Genomic DNA, 15,915 nt, shown 5'->3' on the forward strand with positions numbered 1-15,915 from the left:
CTTTTGTCTTAGTCTACCCCTCACCACGGTAAATCCTCATTACATCGGGATCGGGGCCTAAGGAATATAGTAAGGATGACCTCCAAGTCCCTTTGGAAGGTCCCCACTGTTGGGGACCACCCCACGAATTCTCAGCACATCCGAGGCAACCCAGTTTTCCCAGCACCAGAGCAGGTAGTTCTTCCAGGGAGAACAGGATGAAGTAGCTAGCTTGAGTTTAAATGCTCACGGGTTAAGTTCCTAAAAACAGAATGGCCTAACTTGGGGGAGCTCAGAAAGGGCGAAGTCAGTAACATCGCCTCTACTCTTGTTTTCCTTCCTGGCACACACTTAACATCTGCTGCAGTTAAGATGCATGCATGAGGCAGCTCACCTGATCCCTGCCTTCTGACTTAACCGACACATCCTGTCCCTGGCCTGTTGTGCTACTGATATTGTCACGCAAAATGTTTCTGGACCAGGTGGGAAAAAGCCCTTTGACAGGTCTCTCCCCACTCTCGCTGAGGAGCCGTTCTTTAAAATACCACCAAGAATTTGCGGAACCCACATCTTAATACAAGCTGTTAATGAAAATAAGCTTTATTACATCGAGTAATAAATACAAAGATGCAAACAGTCCCATTTTCTTCCAGATGTTTGGATCAACTTACAGGAAAGGCAGAACTGAAATCTACATACAGTCTCAGGAAAAATTTCGGGGATCCTTGTTGGGTTTGGTTTGGGAGGTTGCTCTTTCTTCTGTATGTATATAACTTGTGCATTTTAAAAGTCGACTTCAGAGCACTAATAGTCATGCAAATGCTTAAGCAAAAAAGAATTTACGTTAAGCAGAATCTATAGTGTATGGGAAACGAGGGGACCAGCTACTAGCTAAGTGTGCTGTCAAGTCCGCACTACAAAAAAAACCCTTCAAGTTGTATCAGCTTATGAAAAGGATCAAAGAACAATCCGGGTAACATAAATGTATTCAAAAGAGGAGAGCGAGACAGTGGTATCTTGAAGGCAAACTAGTTTGCTGTAAGATAGGTAATTTTTACGTGCATCTTTTGAATCAATGCTTTAAAAAACAACAACAAACACCTGGGTAGTTCCTAACTATTTAAAATGTAACTCCCAATCAACTGCAAAATCTTTCCTCAATCTTACAGACTGTAGATTCGGAGCCTAGTGAACCATGGGAGGGGCAGGGGGAGGAGAAACCAAACTGTTACCATTTTGAAAACAAAAGTTTCATCTGAACAGGGGAGATGAACTGTAACTTCTCTCCGAAGATGGAAAACCGTCCAGGCTCACAGGGCAGCTAAGACCTGGCATTCCGTTCCGTTTCAGCCAAGCACTCCCGCACCAACCCTCGAGCGTGGATGATGCCTGGAAGAGAAGCAGAGGCGGACGTCAGCCAGCAGCGCCCATTCCAGAAGAGGAGGAGGGTCCTTCCAAACCAACCGCGAAACCCTCAGACTGGAGGAAACTCGGGACCTGCATCCAACACCCCAAACCCCATCCCACCCCTCAAAGCCAAAACCCCTCTTCACGTCTCCCTAAAAGTTTCTTCCCATGCTCAAGGTGACAGCCAGCAAGCTCTCTTTTTATGACGTGACTCTATTTGAACCATGTTACCGTCCAGATGACAGGAGGCCGTGTGTCCCCACCCAAGTTCTTTAAGCAGGGACCCGCTTTGGAGATTCCACGCCTTCAAACCATTATTTTTCCTAAATTCTAGAAAGGGCTTGACAATGTCAGGCAGCCTGGCGGTTCGGGTGCGAGACGAGTGCTCACTCAGGCCACCTTGGTCCACTGCCTTGTCCTTCCCCCCAGGGGACGGGTGCCACCTTCTGCACTATTATTCTCCCCTCATCTTTTATCTCTATAGTTTGGGAGTTATCTATTGCTTGTTTGGGTTTTGTGGGGTTTTTTTCTTTTTTTGGCTTTACTGAACTTCATGAAATATTGATTTCATTTTAATAGACACCAAGAATCTACTCCTTCCAAGAGCTAAACCCCCAGAGGGCACTGGGAATGACACCCCAAGTCACTCAGGTGTCCCCACCTCACAAATCTTACCCGCCAGAGCTTCCGAAGACTTTCTGGAAAGGGCTGTGTAGCCACTGTCGCAGCTACTCCACTCTGCCATTGTACTGTGACAGCAGCCGCAGACATTAATAAGCAATGGGTGGGGCCGTGTTCCAACAAGTCTTTACTTACAACACTGAAGTCTGAATTTAACATAATTTTCACATGTCACAAAATCGTATTTTTTTCACCATTAAAAAACGCAAAAAGCATTCTTGGCGCTTGACTCCCTTGTGTCCTCCTTACTTTGCTATGATGTAAACTTGGCCAGGGTGTCAGGGTGACTGGGGCCAGCTGCTCACCCAGGATGTGCCCTGAAGCAGTCACCAGGTGTATCCACGTGTTGACCTGAACTGCCAGCTTTGTTGGGAGGCTGCAGGTCGCCTGTCAGAGAGACTGCGGGGTCCAGCATCTTCCCAGGCATTTGCAATCAGGTAACCGGCACTCCCGTTACCAGCACTGTGGGCAGAGCGATGCCCACCTGACCCCCAGGGCTGGATTGGGGGTTAAGCTCCTTCTCTTCCCCGAGCCCTCTTCCGTTCCAGCCTCTAACTGCCAGCCCCCCTCCCCACACCTGTGCCTGTTATTCCCCGATCCAGCTCTGCAATCGGTCAGTCTTTTCACAAAGGTGTCATGAACCGGCCCACTGCTCTGGGTGGGAGCCTGTCCTCAGCCGGCCTTGCCATCACTGGAGCCGTGGCCTCAACTGCAGCCCCCCTGTCACGCCCCAGATTTATAGCCACAGAACATTTCCCTCTCGATTTTCTCCAAATTTGCTTCTCTAACCTTAAAAAAAAAAAAAACTCCTAAAATTAAATTCACACATAAGCCACCGTGCTCTGAACTGCCACCTTCTAAAATAGAAATCCTTTTCTCCTCTCCACGCCGCTTTCACTTCATGAAGCAGCAAAAAACAACCTATTTCTCTGCCTTCTGAAGTCAGCTGGCCAGTCACCTCTTCACGTGAGTCACTTTCTTCCTGTGGCACCATCCTCCCGCCCTTCCTCCCTCTTCAATCAGGAAAGAACTTCAAAGCATTCTCACTCTCCCGCCCCAGACTGCGACGGACCACACGCCCCCCTGGGCCTCGCTCCAAGGACAGCAGAGAGCAACGCAGGCCCCCTTGGCCTCGTGTCACTGGCCTCACCCAAGTTGGGAGCCTACCTTATTGGGCCGCCCAGGGCTCCTAGGACCAGTGTCGGCCAACAGGAGCAGAGCGGGCGTGAGGCAGAGCTGCAGGATCTGGGTACAAAGACTTTTTTTTTTTTTTTTTTTTTTTGGCCGCACCATGAAGCTTGCAGGATCTTAGTTCCCTGACCAGGGATCGAACCCGAGGCCGCTGCAGTGGAAGCGTGGAGACCTAACCACCGGACCACCAGGGGAGTCCTGGGGATTCCCTTCTTAGACGCTGCATCTGACAACTGGCCGCCAAGCCCCTTCCATCAGATGTTCATCCTACAGACCCGCTCACCCAGCCTGACACCTCCACAGCCAACGGTAATTCTGTAACAAAGCGGGAGCCCCTGTGCCGCAGGGGACTCTTCCATCTGCCACCCTCCGTTTTCCCCAGAAAATCTTTCAAGACAGTTACTAGGCCAGTGCCGTGGGGTCCGCCAGCAGCGAGGCGTCACCTGTCACGGGAGTCCCGGGCCCACGATTTACCTCGTTTTAGTCTCTCCATCGCACTCTTGCTGCCCGCGTAGGTGGGTCTGATCTCTTTCCCCAGCTCTTCGATGATGGCCAACAGCTCAGCGTATTTGCTCTGGGGCACCTGGCTGTTCCCAGTTCCCTAGAATCAGAAAGAAAAGGGTTCAGGAGGATTGAACCCAACCTGACCCCAATGCCGTGGTCAGGACCCCACAGCATGCCAGCTCCACGAGGGCAGGGCTGGGGAGAGGCCCGAGCAGGGGGCAGGTGGTGGAGGGAGGGCGGCCTGGCCCAGACTCCAGGGCAGCTGCGGCCAGGCACGGCCCACCTGGGCGACAAGCACAGAGCAGGGAGCCGGCCCTCTCTACTGTCCCCGCACACTCAAGGCAACCACCCAGCAGTCTGCAGAAAGCCCTTTTATCATCTCAAATGAAAAAAAAAAAAAAAGACCGGCTTGTCGATAGGAAAGTGTTCACTGAGAATCTCCTTGAAGGAGCCGATGGGCGGGCAAGTGATGGGGGGGGAGGGGGCGTGCTGAGGGTCCAGAGTGGGCGGAAGAGATGGAGGCCACACGTGGGGTCAGCAGGACCACAAAAACTGCCAGGGACCACCCAGACAGAGCCCAGAATGTATTTAAATTCATCCATCCTCCCCCGCAGGCAGGGCCCACCACACAGAAACCCCTTCTCTCCAGAACCCCACAAACAGCCCGAGCAAACACCCGGAGCAAGGAGGCTGGGTCCCGTCGGCCTGTGGGCCTCAGCCGGACCTCCCTGGCCCCGCCTCCCCCGCCCCCCCCCACAGCTGCATCAGGGCGGCCACCTCCCCTCCCAGGCCCTCGCCTGCTCCCCACTCCTCTGCCGCCTCCGCCTCCTGGCCTCCTGGTCCTTCCTCCTCTCCTCATCCAGCTCGGCAGCAGCCTCCCGCCGCCACCTCTTCAGGGGGTCCTCGCCCGTGCCCGCCTCCCCTCCGGGGGCAGGACGGCCTGGCGGGGCACGGCTCCCAGCCGCCGCCTCATCCGTGGGGCCGGCCTCCGTGGCGACCTCGGAACGCAAGTGGCAGCCACGGGAATCTCCCGGCTAGTGGCCCGGGTCCCCTCCCTGGCGGCCAGCGGCCACCTCCCCTGAGGGCCCGCCAACCCGGTGGGGAAAGCAAGTCTCCGCGAGGTTGGGGCAGGGGCGGTCCACAGTCCCGAAACTGGTGGAAGCATGTGTAAAACTGAGGGGCCAGCAGCTCTCGGTGCAACGCATCTGGACTCCACTAGGATATGGGCCCGTCCTCCCTGCAGGGCCCATGACCTTGTGGGGAGTGAGTGGGAGCAGGGCCCCCCTCCTCTGTCCAAGCTCAGATACAGAGTCAAGGCCAGACCTCACTTCCCCAGGGACCAGGCACGAGGAGGCCCACCAGGGACACACGTGGGGTGGTGGCCCCATGGGGAACTGTGGCTCTCGGGGCTTCCAGCCTTCTTTGGGCTCTCCCACCCCTTCCTGTCACTCGGTGTCCCCCGTGAAACCCCCTGCCACGTCTCCATTCTGATGCCTTGAGCCCTGGGTTGAGGAAGCTCAGATGACAGCTCCATCATTTCTACTCCTTTCACCACTTCCCCTCTGGCCCAGGCCGCCCCTAGGGCCCCTCCCACCGCACATCCCACCCCCGCTGCCATACCTGGGTGTAGCCTAGAGATGGCGGCCCGTAGTCACTCAGCAGCTGGCGGTACTGTGATGACGTCGCCATACTGGTGGAGGGCGGGTGGACACTCCCAGCTACAGGGGAGGAGACAGGAGTCAGTAATCAAGTAGCCTTGGCTAACTGTATCCGAGGTAAGGACTCTGAGTCCCCCTGCCCAGAACTCATGCCATCAACAGTGGTCTTTTGTCTCTGAGGATAAAGAACCCTATTCCTGTCCTCTAGTTTGGCCACGGCTGATACTCGGCGTAGATGACTGATGGTAAAATGTAGCTAACAGACCACTGCTCTTCACGCCCATCACCACAGCAGACATTGCTAATCAATCACAGAAATCCTTCCCATACATGCAGTCAAAACTGGTAGCAAAGACGAAAGCTGCTGCTATTCTCAGCCTAACCCTTGCAAGTCCCCTTTTCCTGGGTCCTGCTCCCCAGAGGTTGATATCCTAGAGACACATGGCTGCCACAAGAGCCCATCTGCTACTAAGGCTGGTCCACACCTGGGCTGAGACTTCCTGTGTGCCCAAAACTCTGCTGGAGTATATGGTGAGGAAGACAGGGGAAGATCTGGAGGTTGTTGAGACCCAACCCTGGCTGGGGACTGGGGTACTGGACACAAAGTCAGGAATCTGAAGCACATCACAGCCTGTCTGTGTGTCCTTGGACAAGCCCCTCAACCTCTCTGAGCTCCTGTCGCCCCTCCCCAAAGAGGGAACAAGACTCTCGGCAGTCTGAATCTATGCCCAGCTGGCTCCACCCCCATGGGGGAGGCGTAAGACCCCACTTATGGACTGTAACACTGGGAGACACTGTCCCTCAGCAGAGGGACCACGGGGGGCCAGGGCCCGGCTCAGAACGGAGTCTCCTGCATGGGGGGTGGGGAGGCCCTCAGCAGGGAATTTTCCAGCTCCAGCTCAGTAGCTGGAAGCATGCAGACCCATAATGGCGTCCGAGTGGTCATTAGCAAGTAAAGGATGTCCTGCAGAATTACGAACAGCGGTAACCATGGAGAATCTACCTAGCCCTCCTCAGCAGCTGCCCGCATGCCTCCACGCCCGGCCGGGGAGCAGCTTCCCTTCTGCCTGCCTTCCCCGGAGCCAAACTGTCTCTCTCTCACGCACACGGCGGGCTCTGCAGACTTGGCCCCCAGGGATGGACAGCTGGTGCCAGGCCGGCCAAACCGACCAGCTGCTCATCTGGTGTGGGCAAGGGGAGGGGGCAGGGGAGGAAGGAAGTTCAGGAGCTCAGGCTGCTGGAGCTGGAAGGGGCCCTGGAGCCCCTCACTGCAGAGACAGAAACACAGACCAGAGAGGGCGGGCACTGCCCCAGGCCACACAGCACAGAAGAGACTAACACACCGCACCTATCCCTCTGTCCAGGAGCCGCAGGCAGCTTGGTACCCGACGTGTCTTCCTCGGTCTCAGGCCTGCCTGGGTTTCTCCACTGGGACCCAGATTTATGCTCAAATACAGGATGCCCAGTCAGGAAACGTGAATCCTGCCACGTCTAAGCTGGGACTGGGCACAGCACTGCGCTCCTCCGAGCCTCACCACCACGCCTCTACAGTGGGGTAGCTGAAACACCTGTGCTGCAGAACCACACCTCCGGGTGTGTGGTTGTGCAGCTGCGGGTGTGCAGTGGCCAGAGCACAGGAGTGTGGCAGGGCGGGTGACCCCCAGCTCCCCTCGCCACATCAGCCAAGCCCCAATTTCCTGACCTTCTGATGTGGGCGGTGAGTGCGGTCTGGGCAGCTCAGGCTTTGCTGCCCCAGGCCAGGGTTCAAGTCCCGCCCACCACAACTTATCACGCCTCTCCAAAAGGCCAGGATGCTAAACGCTAGACTGTGTGGGGGGAGGGGTGTCTACTGCACCGCTCGGCACTTCAAGCCATCTAGAAGATTCCAGCTCCCTGGCAGGAGGTGAGCTGGACACCTCTGGTTCATTCTCTGCACCACCTCCTGCCCTCCTCTCGCTGCAAATCTGTATTTCTTGCCTCCCCGACCCACCTTCTCTCCCACAGCCAAGGGCTTGGACTAGGAGCCAGTCCAGCTGCGCCATACGCGGCTGTGTGACCTAAGAAAAGGCCCTTCCCTCTCTGGGCCTCAGTTTTTCCATCTGTTTGAGGTGATGGTTCCCACGAGAATGTCTCAAGGCCCTAGATGCTGCTCCTCCAGGGTGCCGGGGTTAGGTCCCGGGGGGCTGAGCGGAGGAGGAGGAATTGGTTGGGGGCTTGGGGGATGGGAGTCAGGCAACAGCTCGGAGCTTGACTTTCCCACGGCCTGGGTGATGTGGCAGGTGACCCCGACTGTGTCCCAGCGCCAGTCCCTTACTCGGTGTTCAGAGGGGGGTGTCTGCGGCCCTGGAGAGAGCTGGCGGAAGGGCCCCGAGTCCCACTCATTCCCACACCTTCCTGCAGACACAGCGGCCGGCTGCCGGAGGCCTAGGAGAAAACCAGACCGGGCGTGAGCACAGCCGTCACGGAGCATCGCAGACAATGCGTGTAGTGTGCGGGGACCAGGGAGGGCCCGGAGCCCAGGGAGGGACTGGCAGAGGCCAGCAGCTCCTGGGGCCAGGCGCGCCTCCCCGCCCCCAAGCCAGACAAAGAGCGCCCGGGCCTGGGGAGCTGGCGGCCTTCCCGCCACTTGGGGCGCCTGGGGGGGCTCTCCGGCGGGGAGGCGGGGGCTTTGTCTAACTCCGCCACTGCCACCGCCGGCCAGGCCGAGGCTTGGCAACTCTCGAGCAGGAGGCAGGGCTGGAGGGTGTGAGGGATGATGACAAGGAAGCCGGAGGAGCGGCAGCGGAGAGTCCATCTTGGATGCAAATGGCACGGGGAGATCCGGCCTTTCTAAAGGGGTCCACGGGGAGGGGGGCGGCCCCATCAAAACACCAGAGACCTGGGGACCTCAGCAGTCCTCCCGGAGTTCACCGCAGGAGAAAGAAGAAAATCTGTGTACAGGTGCTAGCCAGCCCAGAGGGCTTCGGGGTCCCCAGCGGGTGCCTCTGTCACCCTGTGACCCCAATCCCCGAAGGGCCCCATTCAGGGCGCCGGCCTCAACTGCACCAGGGCCAGCCAGCCTGAGACTTCCCGCCAGTCCGGGCTGGCAGCAAGACCCTCCACCCATCCCACCCCGGAGTCAGATGAGGGAGGCAGTGAGAAATACTGTGGCCACAAAGCCCGTCTTGGTAAGGTGTGCAGACCCCAGAAGAGGTGAGAACATCTGAGGAGAAAACAGGGGCTCTTGGGGCTTAGCACCCACATTTGACCAACTCAACTATCCCCCACCCCGTCCTTCCACCCCCTTAATCTTAACCCTTTCCAATCCCCAAATTTGTGTCCAAGAAGTTAAACACACACACACACACACACACACACACACACACACACACACACACACACACACACACACACACACACACACACCTATACACACATATGCATATACATATATTGCTTTCCTGGGGGCCTCTTCAAATTTTTGGAATTCTGGAGTCAACATTCGGAGACAAGGCCCAAAACTTTCGGCCAACTGCCGGCGTGGCATTTCTGACCAGCAAGGCCAATCCCCTCCCTCCCAAGCCCCCTCCATGCACCTCGCTTATTTGGAAGTTTGTTTCCCATCAAGAGTCTAAAGGAGAAGAACCTTGGTGAAGGGACAAAGCCGGTCCCCTCTGAACCCACAATTTCACCTATCGCCCTCGGTCCCTGGGGCAAGACCCTAGGCACAGCCTAAAGCTGCCTGACAACTTCTGCAGGAGTTTCCTGGGACCGCCCAGCTCCAGCCCCAGGGAAAGGAGAGGACGGCCCCTCCGGCTTCTGAAGGAGGGGGCCTTCTAAACCCAGACTTGGGGGCTCCGAGATGCGGGGGCCCCGCTGAAACAACGCCCCCAGCCGCCGCCTCCAGGCTCTCCGAGGCCCCCGATCTCCTCCAACTTCTCTCCGCGCACGCCTGAAGGGACCTCCCGTGCGACCCATTTTGAGCGCCCCGTCCCACGCGCCAGGCCGGGCGGGCGCCCACCGACGATTCCACTGCACCGCCGGTGACCCCAGCGGCCCCGCTCCCTCGGGGTCGGCTGCACCTGGCACGCTCGCCGCCCCGCAGCGCCGCCCGCGCGTGGCCCGGGCTTGCTCACGTGCACCCCTGCCGCCCAGGCCCCCTGCCCGGACCTACCCCCAGCTCCCTAAGGGCGGCCCGCGACCGGGGTCCCGGCGCCCCGCTCCCGGCGCGGCCCGGCCGCTCCCGACTCCCGCCGGCAGGGGCCCTCGCCGAGCCGCCCAAAAGCCAAGGAAAAAGGAGCCGAGAAAGCCTCCCCCGCCCTCGCTCGCCGCGCTCCCCACGAGCCCTCGGCCGCCGGCGTGGGGGGGACCGCGGCGGCCGCCCGTGCCCCGGGCCCCGGCCCGGCCCCGAGGCCCGGCGCGGGGCGCACCCGCGAACTTTGGCAGGGCGGGCACCGGAATCATGGCGGCGGCCGCCGCGCTGCCCCGGGCCGGGACCCGGTGCCCGCCGACCCCGGCCGCCGCGGGGCCCCGGGAGCCGGGGCCGGGCGCGCGGACCCCCAACTTGGCGGCACTTGGGGCGCGGCGCGCACGGCCCGCGGGGCGCACTCACTCACCGGCATTGAGGGAGGCGGCGGGCATGTGCGCGGTCAAGTTCGGTTTGTAAGACATCCCCCCGAGCGGCGGGGCGCGCCGGGGCGCAGCGGGGCCCGGCCCGCGAGGGCGGCGGCGAAGGCGGCGAGGCCGGGCGGCAGCGAGGCGGCCCTAGCGTCCGTGCGCCCGTCCGTGCGCCCGCCGAGCTCCCGCGCACTTTTTGTTGTTGACGGCTCGGGCCGCACCGGCAAATATGGCCGTCCCTCACCCTGACACCCGCTGCAGTATATCACCCATACATCGGGCGGGCGCGCGGGCGCAAGGGCGGCCGCAAACTTTGAGCGGAGCCAGCGGGGCCGGCCCGGGCCGGGAGGGGGCGGCCCGGCGCGCCGCGGCCCGGCGTCAGGGGGCGGCTCCGCCCGCGGCCGCGCCCCGCGCCTCCGGGCGCGCTCGGCGCCCGCAACTTGGCAAAGTTTCGGGGGCTGGGGTCCCGGCGGCGCCCGAGGCCCGCGTGGGTCCCTTTCTTCTTCTGCGCTGGCGGCGCCTGGAGATTTGTGCTTGTACCGATTTTTTTTTTTTTTTTTGTAAGCTAGGTAGGATTGCAGAATTACTTTTTTTCCCCTTGACTGTGGGGGCAGGGATGGAAAATTACCTGGAGAAAATGGTGGCGAGTGGTATTTTTAAGCACGTAGATCATTCCAGACGCCGAGGTCTGGCTACTCCCCAGAATAAGAACAACCAATTCTTGACATTGATTTCAAATAAATTTCATGTCCCTCTCGGTATTAAGTGGTTTTTAACCCCTTGGTGGCCTAGACTCCTTTGAGACTGGGCAAAACCCAGAGGCCTCCTCCCCTGGGAAATACACCCTCACATCTACATAATTTTGCATCTTAACTCATTCAAATATCTAAGAAGCGCCTACTACGTGCCGGGCACTGTTCCCGGCGCTAAGGGTACCAGAATAAACTTGACAAAGTTTTCTCTCTCCTGGATTTTACATTGCAATTTTTGATCATCCTCTGACGGACCCCAGCCGACTTCTGAGATCTGACTGATACGCAATCATCAAATGCATTTTGCATTAGATGATGAAGCTTTTGAAGGTGTTATTTCTTGGAGTTCTGCTTTATTATTACTTTTTAAAATTTTATTGATTTATTTACTTTGGCTGCGTTGGGTCTTCGTTGCTGTGCGCGGGCTTTCTCTAGTTGCGGTGAGCGGGGTCTACTCTTTGTTGCGGTGCACAGGCTTCTCATTGCGGTGGCTTCTCTTGTTGCCGAGCACGGGCTCTAGGCGCGCGGGCTTCAGTAGTTGTGGCACGTGGGCTCAGTAGTTGTGGCTAACAGGCTGTAGAGCGCAGGCTCAGCAGTTGTGGCGCACAGGCTTAGTTGCTCCCCGGCATGTGGGATCTTCCCCAACCAGGTCTCAAACCCATGTGTACCCTGCATTGGCAGGCGGATTCTTAACGACTGCGCCACTGGGGAAGTCCAGAGTTCTGCTTAAATAGTAAATCTTGTCAAAATACACAAGATGCCCACCCTTTTCTGCCTTTTTTAATCGCCATGCTTTGCAGATTTCTTGATTAACCATAGACATTCAGATACATCTGAATCTAGTGAGGAAGGCCTCAACCTCTTTGCCTGAGGGAAGGGATACCACCAATTCCTTCCCTCTGTCCCTTTAGGATTGAAGGTACAGTCGACACCCCCTTCCCAGGACCCCTTGTGGTCAGCTTTAGGCTGATTCAGCCAAGGATGCTCAATGAAATTTTATTTCACAGATAAATTAATATCACCCTTTCCTACCCTGCTCCCAGGGGACCAATAGTCTAAAGTAGCACTGTCCAATAGAAAAGTATTGCAAGCCACATATAATTTAAAAGTTTTAGTAGTCACATTTTAGAAAGTAAAAAGAACTGGTGAAATGAATCTTTATATTTTATTTAACACAATATATCGCGAAACAGTATGATTTTGATATATAATGAATATAAAGCAATTATTAAGATACTTTCTTTTTATAAGACTAAGTCTTCAAAACCCAGCGTGTATTTTACCTTTACATCTCATCCTAACTCCAACTGGCCACATTTCAAGTGCTCGGTAGCCACAATACCTAGTGGTTTTCCTACTGGACCAGTTCAGGGCTAGAAGCTATAAGCAGAGGGCTCCCAGGCTGACAGACCTTGGTATGTATTCTGCCTCCATCACCTATTCGCTGTTGGACTAAGCCTCCATTTCCTTGGGGCAAGAATCCAGATCTCAGTGGCCTGCTTCAGTCCCTTCTACAGATGTGTGCGCTATTCTCTTTCCATATTGTATTTTTACCACGATGCCCCCTCAATGATCATCATTGGAAAATATTTTTCCTTTTGTTTTTAATTGAGACCTAGTTCACTTAGTATAAAATTCACCATTTAAAAATATACAATTCAGCGGGACTTAGTATAAGCACAGAGTTGTGCAATCATCACAACTATCTAATTCTAGAACATTTCTGTCATCCCCAAAGGAAACTGAACAGCAGTCACTCCCCATTCTCCACTACCCATAGCTTTAGGCAACTGCTAATCTACTTTCTATGTCTAGGGACAGACCTATTCTGGACATTTCATATGCATGGAATCAGTTACGTGTATGGCCTCTTTCACTTAGCATAATACTTTCAAGGTCAATCCATGTTGCAACATGTATCAGGACTTTGTTCCTTTTATGGCTGAATAATATTCCATTGTATAAATAGACCACATTTTGTTTATCCATTCATTAGCTGATGGACATTGTTTCCACTTTTTGACTATTAGGAATAAAGCTGCTATGAACATTTATGTACAAGTTTTGTGAACATGTTTTCAATACGGGGGGGTATATACCCAGGACTGGAATTGCTGGGTTACATAGTAACTCTACGTTTAACTTTTTGAGGAATTGCAACACTTCTTTCCATAGTGACTATATCATTTTATATTCCCAACAGCAATGTATAAATTTTCCAATTTCTCCATATCCTCACCAACACCTTTACTATCTGGCTTTTTTTTTTAATTTATTTTATTTTTGGCTGCATTGGGTCTTTGTTGCTGCACGCAGGCTTTCTCTAGTTGTGGCGAGCGGGGGCTACTCTTGGTTGCGGTGCACGGGGCTCTCATTGCAGTGGCTTCTCTTGCTGTGCAGCACGGGCTCTAGGTGTGTGGGCTTCAGTAGTTGTGGCACATGGGCTCAGTAGTTGTGGCACGTGGGCTCTAGAGCGCAGACTCATTAGTTGTGGCCCACAGGCTTAGCTGCTCCGCGGCATGTAGGATCTTCCCGGACCAGGGCTTGAACCCGTGTCCCCTGCATTGGGAGATGGATTCTAAACCACTGCGCCAGGGAAGCCCATATCTGGCTTTTTTATTTGAGGCATCCTAGTGGGTGTGAACTGGAATCTCATGGTTTTGAATTGCATTTTTTTTTTTTTTTTTGCGATACGCTGGCCTCTCACTGTTGTGGCCTCCCCCATTACGGAGCAACAAGCTCCAGACGCGCACGCTCAGCGGCCATGGCTCACGGGCGCAGCCGATCCGCGGCATATGGGATCCTCCTGGACCGGGGCACGAACCCGTGTCCCCTGCATCAGCAGGCAGACTCTCAACCAGTGCGCCACCAGGGAAGCCCTGCATTTCTTTAATGAATGATGTTGAGCTTCTTTTCATGTGCATACTGGCCATTTGTGTATCTTCTTTGGAGAAACATCTATTCCAATCCTTTACCCATTTTTTAACTTGAGTTTTTATGTTAAGTTGAAAGACTTCTTTATTCTGGATACTTGTCCCTTCTCAGATTTATAGTTTGCAAATATTTTCTCCCATTCTGTGGGCTATCTTTTCATCTTCTTGATAGTGTCCTTTGATACACAAATGTTTTTAATTTTTTTTTTTTTTTTTGGCCGCACTGCGCAGCTTGTGGGATTTTAGTTCCCCGACCAGGGATCAAACCCGGGCCCTTGGCAATGAGAGCGTGGAGTCCTAACCACTGGACCGCCAGGGAATTCCACAAAAGTTTTAAATTTTGATAAAGTCCAACGTATCTATTTTTAAATTTTTATTTGCTTGTGTTTTGGTACCATATCTTGTCCAAGGTCATAAAGTTTCACCTAAGTTTTCTTCAAATAGTTTTTATAGTTTTTGTTCTTACATTTAGGTCTTTGATCCATTTTTAGTTAGTTTTTGTGTATGAAGTGTGTCCAGATTCATTCTTTCATGTGGATATCCAGTTGTCTCCGTACCATTTGTTGAAAAGTTTATTCTTTCCCCGTTGCATGGTCTTGACACCTTTGTTGAAAATCCACTGACGATGAATATGAGTTTATTTCTGGACTCTCAATTCTATTCCATCGATCTGTGGAATCTATCCTTGTGTCGGTACTCCACTGATTTGATTACTGTAGCTTTGGAGTAAGCTTTAAATTCAGGAAGTGCTGAGTGCTCCAACTTTATATTTCTTTGTCAAGATTATTTTAGCTATTCTGGGTCCTTTGCATTTCCCTATGAATTTTAGGATCAGCTTGTCCTTTTTCGCAAAAAAAAAAAAACCACCAAAAAAACCCAAAAAACAAAAAATACAGTTGGGGGCTTCCCTGGTGGCACAGTGATTAAGAATCCACTGGCCAATGCAGGGGACACAGGTTCAAGCCCTGGTCCAGGAGGATCCCACATGCCGCGGAACAATTAAGCCCATGTGCCACAACTACTGAGCCTGTGCTCTAGAGCCTGCGAGCCACAGCTACTAAGCCCACGTGCCACAACTACTGAAGCCCACATACCTAGAGCCCGTGCTCCGCAACAAGAGAAGCCACCACGGTGAGAAGCCCACTCACCGCAACGAAGAGTAGCCCCCGCTTGCCGCAGCTAGAGAAAGCCTGTGCACAGCAACGAAGACCCAACACAGCCAAATAAATTAATAATTAATTAAATGTATAAAAAATTAGTTGGAATTTTGATCGGGCTTGTATTAAATCTGTGTATCAAGTTAGGGAGTACTGCAATCTTAATTTCAATGTTAAGTCTTCCAATCCATGAATGCAGGATGTCTTTCCATTCATTTAGGTCTTCTTTTTTTCTTTTTTTTTTTTTTTGTGGTACGAGGGCCTCTCACTGTTGTGGCCTCTCCCGCTGCGGAGCACAGGGTCCGGACGCGCAGGCTCAGCGGCCATGGCACACAGGCTTAGTTGCTCCGCGGCATGTGGGATCTTCCCGGACCAGGGCAGAACCCGTGTCCCCTGCATTGGCAGGCGGACTCTCAACCACTGTGCCACCAGGGAAGCCCCCAGGTCTTCTTTCTTTAATTTCAACAATTTTTCAGTTTTCAGTGTACAAGTCCTGTACTTCTTTGGTTTACTGCATTCCTAAGTATTTCATTATTTTTGATGCTATTGTAAATGGAATTTACTTAATTTTTGGATTATTTCTCTCTAGTGTGTAGAAATACAAGTGATTTTTCTATACTGTCTTGTATCCTGCCACTTTCCTGAACTCACTTTTTAGCTGTAATAGCTGTTTTGTGTCGGCATGGAGATTCTTTAGGGTCCTCTATATATAAGATCATGTCATCTAGTTCTCCCTTTCCAAATGGGATGCCTTTTCTCTCTTTTTCTTGCCAAACAGCCCTGACTAGAGCCTCCAGGACAGCACTGGATAGAAGTGGTAAGAGCAGACATCCTTGTCTCGTTCCTTATTAGGGGCAAAGATTTTAGTCTTTCACCATTCAGTGTGATGTTCACTGTGGGCTTTTCATAGATGCCTTTTATCAAGTTGAGGGTGGACCCTTCTCTTCCTAGTTTGTTGAGTGTTTTTATCATGAAAGAGTTGGATTTTGTCAAATGTTTTTTTTTGCACCTATTGAGATCGTGTGGGGGTTTTCCCCCTTTATTCAACAAATAGTTA

General features: G+C 53.8%; 1 protein-coding gene across 2 annotated transcripts; it reads right to left on the reverse strand.

The window, feature by feature from the left end:
* Positions 1-563: 563 nt before the first annotated feature.
* CDK2AP1 (cyclin dependent kinase 2 associated protein 1) lies at positions 564-10,370 on the reverse strand. Of its 2 annotated transcripts, none has more exons than XM_060170397.1 (4): positions 10,016-10,370; positions 5,383-5,480; positions 3,733-3,859; positions 564-1,368 (listed from the first exon to the last, which is right to left on the reverse strand). In XM_060170397.1, exons 1-4 carry the CDS (start codon positions 10,068-10,070, stop codon positions 1,301-1,303), a joined length of 348 nt encoding a protein of 115 aa, XP_060026380.1. In that variant the 5' UTR covers positions 10,071-10,370; the 3' UTR covers positions 564-1,300. The 2 variants fall into 2 exon arrangements, with proteins under 2 accessions (XP_060026380.1, XP_060026382.1); XM_060170399.1 differs by lacking the exon at positions 10,016-10,370 and adding an exon at positions 7,735-7,828.
* Positions 10,371-15,915: the final 5,545 nt, after the last annotated feature.

Source organism: Lagenorhynchus albirostris, chromosome 14, assembly GCF_949774975.1.
Source record: "Lagenorhynchus albirostris chromosome 14, mLagAlb1.1, whole genome shotgun sequence".
Taxonomy (NCBI): Eukaryota; Metazoa; Chordata; class Mammalia; order Artiodactyla; family Delphinidae; genus Lagenorhynchus; species Lagenorhynchus albirostris.

Bases quoted from the DNA above. Each gene is read 5' to 3' on its own strand.
- CDK2AP1 (XM_060170397.1), bottom strand. From the start codon at position 10,070: ATGTCTTACAAACCGAACTTGACCGCGCACATGCCCGCCGCCTCCCTC. The intron at 5,481-10,015 runs GTGAGTGAGTGC...CCTCCCCTGTAG, and splicing joins CGCCGCCTCCCTCAATGCCG to CTGGGAGTGTCCACCCGCCC. The intron at 3,860-5,382 runs GTATGGCAGCGG...TTCTGATTCTAG, and splicing joins CATCTCTAGGCTACACCCAG to GGAACTGGGAACAGCCAGGT.